Source organism: Lupinus angustifolius, chromosome LG15 (assembly GCF_001865875.1).
Source record: "Lupinus angustifolius cultivar Tanjil chromosome LG15, LupAngTanjil_v1.0, whole genome shotgun sequence".
Taxonomy (NCBI): domain Eukaryota; kingdom Viridiplantae; phylum Streptophyta; class Magnoliopsida; order Fabales; family Fabaceae; genus Lupinus; species Lupinus angustifolius.
Genome location: NC_032023.1, coordinates 13,812,773 through 13,820,388, shown reverse-complemented (window position 1 = coordinate 13,820,388; position 7,616 = coordinate 13,812,773). Strand labels below are relative to the sequence as shown.

General features: G+C 35.5%; 1 protein-coding gene across 5 annotated transcripts; it reads left to right on the top strand.

Moving 5' to 3' along the window:
* LOC109328280 lies at positions 664 to 7,331 on the top strand. Of its 5 annotated transcripts, XM_019561680.1 has the most exons (17): positions 664 to 1,048; positions 1,547 to 1,597; positions 1,676 to 1,912; positions 2,240 to 2,338; positions 2,532 to 2,587; positions 2,671 to 2,782; positions 2,892 to 3,071; positions 3,386 to 3,655; positions 4,098 to 4,310; positions 4,395 to 4,598; positions 4,695 to 4,820; positions 5,221 to 5,271; positions 5,338 to 5,505; positions 5,605 to 5,703; positions 6,003 to 6,532; positions 6,651 to 6,683; positions 6,874 to 7,331. In XM_019561680.1, coding segments are annotated over exons 1-17 (2,565 nt in total). In that variant the 5' UTR covers positions 664 to 913; the 3' UTR covers positions 6,875 to 7,331. The 5 variants fall into 5 exon arrangements, 4 of the variants coding, with proteins under 4 accessions (XP_019417225.1, XP_019417223.1, XP_019417222.1 ...); XR_002105415.1 differs by having other exon boundaries at positions 5,221 to 5,505; positions 6,651 to 6,746; positions 6,800 to 7,331; XM_019561678.1 differs by having other exon boundaries at positions 1,682 to 1,912; positions 5,221 to 5,505.

The following is a 7,616-nucleotide window of genomic DNA, read 5'->3' as shown; positions in this document are numbered from 1 at the left end:
TGTCAAGATTGTTACTCATAAATATAGCTTCTTTAAGGTTGGAATATAGAGTCATTATCTAATAGATATATTCACTTATGGGGGAAATAGAAATGAATGAGTAATTTTGACCTTGTTTTTTTACACACACCCTCCAAAATTTTGAGCCAAGAGTTTTTAACTAAAGTCCTCTTCATTCCTTTCTTTCCCTCTGGTTTCCTCAAACCAAACACAACATTAATCAATAGTAAGATTTGGAGTAACCTCTTTGAACTTATTCAATATAAGTGAATCACTTCCCATTAGAAAACATAAAAAGACTAAACTCAAATTAATGAAAAAGTTAAATCAACGCATGACATGTTTTTCTAAGAGTATGATCCACATGAACCTTATTTATTAATAGAGTGTAAAATATGTGTACTGACAATACAAAAATTTATACACAGTCAATGTATCATTCACCATTCATTTGCAATACTTTTATTTAAAAGTCATTGATAATTAAAAATTAATAGTGGGTGATGTAATAACAATGTATATATCTTTTTCCCTTATTAATAATCAATTTACAATTGATTATACAGGTTACTTTCTCATAAATAAGATAATTTGTAAAATATTTAACAAGGAGTATATATATAATGGAGAAAGAAGGGAGTGAGAGAATGCCCTTTATAAATGTCATAGGTCAGACTACTTCACTCCACACACCGTGAGCGTAGAAATTTGTCTCAACCAATCATCTTCTAATCACTCACTTTCCCACCTTTTCATTTTCTTCAACACTTCACTTTCAATTCTAAAATTCCTTTTCTATTTTCAATTTATTTGTTTCTTCTCTCTTATTTCCAATTCTAGGGTTAGGGATTTTGTTTTCAGTTCTCACTGAGACTCACCAAATTGGGTGACCCTTGCGATTCTTCTTCATTTGATGGAGGCCACGGCTGCTATTGCCGCCTCCGCCTCTGCTCGCGGCGCCTCCCTCCACATTCCTCCGTCCCAGTCTCGCAAAGAATGGCGCGCTGTTTCCGAGCACCATCACTCTGCACGAAATCATGATGATGAGGTACTGGTTTCGCGTGTAAACACTTTGCATTTTGTTAAATTTTGTAGCTTTTGCGAATTCGGGTTAGGGTTTAGCATTTTCGTTTGACGAGATTCTATGCTTACATTTTCTCTTGCCATTTTATGCTTTAGGGGTTTCTCTCTGTAAGGTTATGTTTTCCCTTACTAATTAGTGGACTGAAAAAGTATTTGGGATATGGTTTATAGTTTTTGTTTCTAAAATGATTTTAATACAAGGCACGAGGTACATCAAATGTACATGTATTTTGATGGGTACAGATTCAAAATTTTCAATGATTTTTGTAGGCCTAATGATATTTTTTAAAATGAGACAATTGAAAATGCTGAAGGACCTTAAGGTTTTATTTATCGAAATTATAGGAGGTTTGATTGCTTAACCTTTTCTAATTACACATGGGTTGTATGTGATAGGAGGAGCTTAACACTTCTTGTGTTTTGTTATTTGTTTGATTGATGATGAATGTTTGCTGATGTACAGGGGTTAGAAAATGTGAAACTTGGACAATCGGACGAAAGAACTATATACGAGGTAAGGTGATGACATTAGAAACTGCTTTGTGCTTTCAAGGAATTATGAACCTGAATATGATTTCTCCTATTTTTCAAGGTACAGCAAGGAAGAGAGCCTCTTGGTGTTGATTTTTGTTCAATTACAGTCGATGGAACATTAGACAATGACATCTTGCAGCAGCAGCTTCATAATATTGTTAGACAAAGACAGGAAGTGCTGCAAGTAGAAATTGAACTGAAAGCTCAAATTATTGCTAGAACCGAGATAATGGAAATGCGAAGCACCTTTGATGCTCAAATCAAGGAACATGCTACTAATGCCAGCAAGCTTCAGGTGTTAATTCAAACATCTATTTGTATATATGGATTACAGTGTCTTAGTCAATGTACCTCCAACTTTTGAAAAATGGTGTTTTTCCCTTCTGAATTTACAATAACATATGTTTATACATTTACTTGTGCCCTTTTATAGTAACAGCTTGTCGATTAGTTATTATGACAATTTCTGTTGATAGGATATTTTGGTTGAGCAGTTGCAGCTGTGTTATTTCTGATTGAAGCAAGGGGCATTTTATACTTAAACATCTGCAATAAAAGTTACATGTTTTGCTACTCCAGGAAGTCAGTGATTATCTAGTCTAAAACTTAACTGTTCTCGCAGGAGCAACTTCGTGAAAGGGAGCATACAATTCATGAACTGCAAAGGAAAATGGAAGAGAAAGACAGGGAGCTGCATACTATTAAATTAGACAATGAAGCGGTTTGTTGAATTGCTGTTTTCTTTTTTCTTTTTTAATGTTATGCCAGATATTAATTGGGCGATATTTTTTTTTGTTGAAATATATTTCATATCTTAGTTTCTAGGTGTTTCTTTTGCTGCCCGTATGCAAGGATATCATATCCTCTTTCATTGGAATCTTTGTCCTAAACTTTTTTTTGGGTTAAAATTATAGGCTTGGGCTAAACAAGATCTTCTCCGTGAGCAAAGCAAAGAACTAGCAACTTTCAGGTTTTTGTTTTATTTCAAATTACTTTGGGTTGTTTGATCTTTGCATCTGTGCAACATGCTTCAATGGCTAAACCCCTTTGCAGAAGGGAGCGTGATCATTCAGAAGCTGAAAGAGCACAGCATATAAAACAGATACACGATCTTCAAGAACATTTTCAAGAAAAAGAGAGGCAGCATATTGAGTTGCAGGAACAAGTAGGCGGCTTAGGCATATTCAATTACCTCAATGTTATCTTTCCAAATAGTTTGTTTAAAATTTTGTTTTCAGTTTAAATGGTCTGAAGATGATGATTCTTTCTTTCAGCAAAGAGTTGCTCAAGATGCCATTATATATAAAGATGAGCAGTTGAGAGAAGCCCAAGCATGGATAGCCCGTGTTCGTGAGATGGACATTTTCCAATCAACAACTAACCAGACATTACAAGCTGAATTGCGAGAGCGCACAGATCAATATAACCAGCTCTGGGTGGGTTTTCAGAGACAGGTTGGTTCTCTGTCTTTTTTTGCCTCAAATATTATTTTGTTGTTTGTTTCTTATACACTTAAATGTATTTTTTTTGTGCGATGCATATTCACTAAGTAGTCTGTTGTGATTTGGTTTTGAAGATTCTTTATATGATAATGCCTCATAACAATTTTATTGTATGATATTATTAGTATGCATGTGCTGAATTATTAGCAGCAGTATACGTTTATTTTCTTTGTATAAGCATATTTTTTACCCCTCACTATATTATTTTGTTTATTACTGAAAATAATAAGCTTCAATCTCTTTAGTTTTTGTTTTGGTGTTGTTAGTATACAGAGATGGAGAGACTTCATTTGCATACTATTCAGCAACTGCAACTTGAGCTGGCTGAAGCAAGAGAGAGGAATGGAAATTACAGTGATGATTCACGAATGTCCCAGATCAATTCAAAAAATGATGTAGCTCAGTTTGGACAGGAGAGTGGAAACCAATTTGAGTTAAATGGAAGCAATGCTTCAGGTGGAAATAATGGTCTCCTTCCATCTGAAAGCTCAGATAATGTTCCACCATTTGCATCTACTGGCAATGCTACAATGCAGGTTTGTGCTTTACTAATATACTTTGACTGATAACTAGCTAGTCGTCTACATGTTTTTTACTGTTAATTTTCGGAAATCTCCTTTGAACTTTAATGTTGTAGAATGTAGAGTATGAGTAATGAGTTACAGTTACATAGGGTTCACTAATGTATTTCAATAGTATTCTCTTTTATATAAAATAGTCTTGTAATTAACACATGTGCATGGATGCAAAAAGCAGTATTCTATGTCTAACTTAGTATTAAGGAAGTGAATTTTTAAAAATCAAAGTCTACTCCATTTTTATGATTTGTGAATGTTGTCAAATATTTTTCAGTTGTTTAGGTGATTATACCTTATAACTTAGCTTTATGCCTTCTATTTTGTTGTATGATGTGATTGACATCTGGATTGAATAACAATATATCTTACCCTTTTTGTCATTTTTTGTGGTCATTTCTAGACTGATCATGTTCGTAGTGTTCCAATTACTCCGTCGTCTATACTTGTCTCACCTTCATATCTCCCCCCGGGCCAAGTAACTACATTACACCCATTTGTTATGCATCAACAAGGAATGCCAAATTCAGTTGCATCTCATGTTCCTCAGTCACATGTTGGACATTTTCATCCTGTGCCGGCAATGTCACCTCCGCAGCAATGGCAGAATCAACAGGTATTGAAAGATACAAATAACTAGGCTGTTTCCTTCCATCCAATTTTTTGTGATAGGCGGTGTGATTTATACTGGTTTCTTCAGGTGGTGTCAGAGGGATCACAGGTATCCCTACAGGATGATCCTTCATCGTCCCAAAATGATCAAAATTTGTTGAGTTCAGATGCTAAGTTTAATTATGAAATATCCGTTAATGGACAAGCCCTTCGTAGGGAGTATTTTGATGCTCACATTCACCAAAATGAAGAGCCACAAACTGTGATTTCATCATCCACTGGGGAGACACAGGTTGTGTAGTCAATGGTTCTTTTGCTCACTTGATACACTTTACATCTCTTGACATTTGTGTGAGATGCTAATGATAATAAGCTGATTTCTTTTAAGGTTCTTCAGACAGTTAATGAACACCAACTTGTAGCTTCTCAACAAGATCAAAGCTTGCAACACATTTCTTCACAGTTCTCTGAAGCATTAAGATTGAACTCATTTGTACCAAATGGTGAAATTAAGGTTTGCCTGTTGGACCAATTTTTTCTTTGGCCTGTCTTATAAGTTTAGATTGACAAGCTACGTTTGAACTGCTAGTGCTTTGTCAAATACTGCTTTCTCAAAGCTAATGATAGGAGCGCTATGACTAGTAAATATTTGTTTATCATTTTAATTCTTTGGTGATGTATAAGTTATATGAATGCCACTAATAGAATGCAGTAGCTTCTGAATACATCTCCTGCAATGCTTTGGAAATGCTCAAAGCAGCATAACATATTTAGAAGTGGTTTTAAGGATTTTATCAGGCACTTGAAATTTTTTACATGTATAGACTACACTTACAAAATGCAATCCTAAAATGGCATTGCTCTGGTCCCTGTTTCATCTAAGGAGATGTAAGCTGATGTTTTTCATTGTGCAGGAGCAGAACTCTGTAGCTAATGATGGACCCGAGGTGCTAGTGACAGAGCAAGTAAGTTCTTCCGTCAATGCATCAGCTGTCGCAGGCCATTCTGTTAATCATAATGAAATGATACAGAGCAATTCTACTGCACCAGCATTGCCTGAAGCATTAGCCTCCACTGGGCAGACAACGTCAACAACAATTGCAAAGACTTCAGAGACTTCTCTCCTTGATGAAAGGTCATTATTAGCTTGTATTGTTCGCACTATTCCAGTTGGTGGACGGATTCGAATCAGTTCAACGGTTAGTGAGCCTTAAGTGTGAAATATTAGGCTTTTCTTGAATGGAGACTTTTGTTTTTCCAACCTGGTGTAACTTTCATGTTTTATGTTTCAAACACAGCTCCCTAACAGACTGGGCAAGATGCTTGCACCACTACATTGGCATGATTACAAAAGAAAGTATGGAAAGCTGGATGATTTTGTGGCTAGCTATTCTGAAGTAAGTTTTTTGGCTAAAGTTTAACCGTATAGAATTTAGAGTAATGCTTTCTTAGCAAAACATTATTAGGAAAATTGTGATGGAATTCAGCTAGGTTTAAGGATCATTTACTGGAATAAAGTTGTAGTTACCACTTATCCATTCAAGACTTGAGAAGTATGTCAACTCATTTCGTCAAAAAAATTGGCTACGTTTTTTGTGATCTTCCGAGTTTCATGGATTTGTCCGTTCAAGTTCATATTATACACTGGCAGTGTATCCCGTTACAGCCTGACCTTTCTTTCTCATTATAATTTCAGTTATTTATGATTGAGGGAGACTACATTCAGCTTCGTGAAGGAGCACATAAAATGGTAGCTGCAACTGCAGCTGTTGCCAAAGTTGCTGCTGCAGCTGCTGCATCTGCTGCATCATCACCTTATTCATCATATATGCCCACAGTGGCAGTTACACCAATGGCCCAGTCCCATCGCTTGAAGAAAGCTCTCTCAATTGATTCCAAAAATATCAAAGCTAACAAGAATCTTCAGGAATATGCAGTCATCTCTTCAAATATTGGTGATGATCCCCTAAAACTGTCTGGAATGCAGCATCAGCAATCAAATAATGTGTTTGGTGTTGCTGGAGGTCTGGCCAATGTCAAAATTTTGAGTAAATCTAAAGATGCTCAGGAAATGAATGGTCCTCAAAGCACGACTGTCCACTCTTCTATACAATTGACTGTTGGCAATGGGGGTAGCTTTGACAGATCAAGTACGAGCAGTGCCAAAAACCCAGGCTCAGCAAATGGGAGAGTAGTCCAAAGCTTTGCCTTGAAACCACAGTCCAGGTATGCCTCTACATTGTCTGCCGAGCATAGTAAATGTCGTTATGCTGTCATGTCTCTTTGTCTAAGATGATAATAGCTACTAGAAAAAGTAAATTGTGCTAACAATTTTTTATGACAGGACAACTGGTGCTGCATACCCTTCTCAAAGATAGTGAGTCTTCTTACTAATATTTAGAAATGCTATTTATGTTTGCTCAAAATTTCCATGGACAAGTTAAACATGTTTACTACAGAATGCAAACTCGTGTTGTTCTTAATAGCTCACAGTTAGAGGCCAAAACTGCTTATGTCATTTATGTTCCTCATGCATATGTAATTTCAATTAGTGTTTATATTAACAGGAAACATGAAGAGGCGTAGGTTATTCTGTCTAATCAGGGTGTGGATGGAACCATGTACAACATTTTATGGGATTTGTTGGAGAATGTTTTTGAAGAATTGACAGAGTAATCTTGTGTGCTGAGCAAAGTTAATTAAATTGTTGGGGCTATCCATTTTCTGCAGTTAATTAAATTGTCGGGGCTATCCATTTTCTGCAGTTAATTAATTTCTCGCTCCTGTTTCAATTTGGTGTGCTTTCATTAATGTGGGCATAATGCTGTCATATTTATGCATACAGTTCCATCTAACTGAGATTTTTATATTATCAATGCTTGAAAGATTAATCAACATGGTTAACATTTTCAGTTTGCAAGCTCTTTATTTGTTGTTCGATGTTAGTAGTTAAATCTCTAGGTTTTCAAGTTCTAAGAATTGATTCCCCTATTAAATATCACATGCAACTTGCGAGTCGCACTAATTTCAAGGTTCATTGTGTAGGTTTCTAATTTAATTTGTGTAATAGCTTTCATTTTAATATCTATGTGGAGACTAAAAAGGAATATTGTTTTCTTCAGAGAAAATGTTTAACCCATTATTTAAATAACTAAGAAAGCATGATAACCTCTTTATGCTAAATCTGTGAAATAGCTAAAAACATATGTAAAAAATGTGAAGTTCTAAACAATGCTTGTTCTGAAAATGGATTGTAAACTGGTTGATTATGCAAAATGAGTTTTGCATGACTAGTTTGAATTTAAATTTT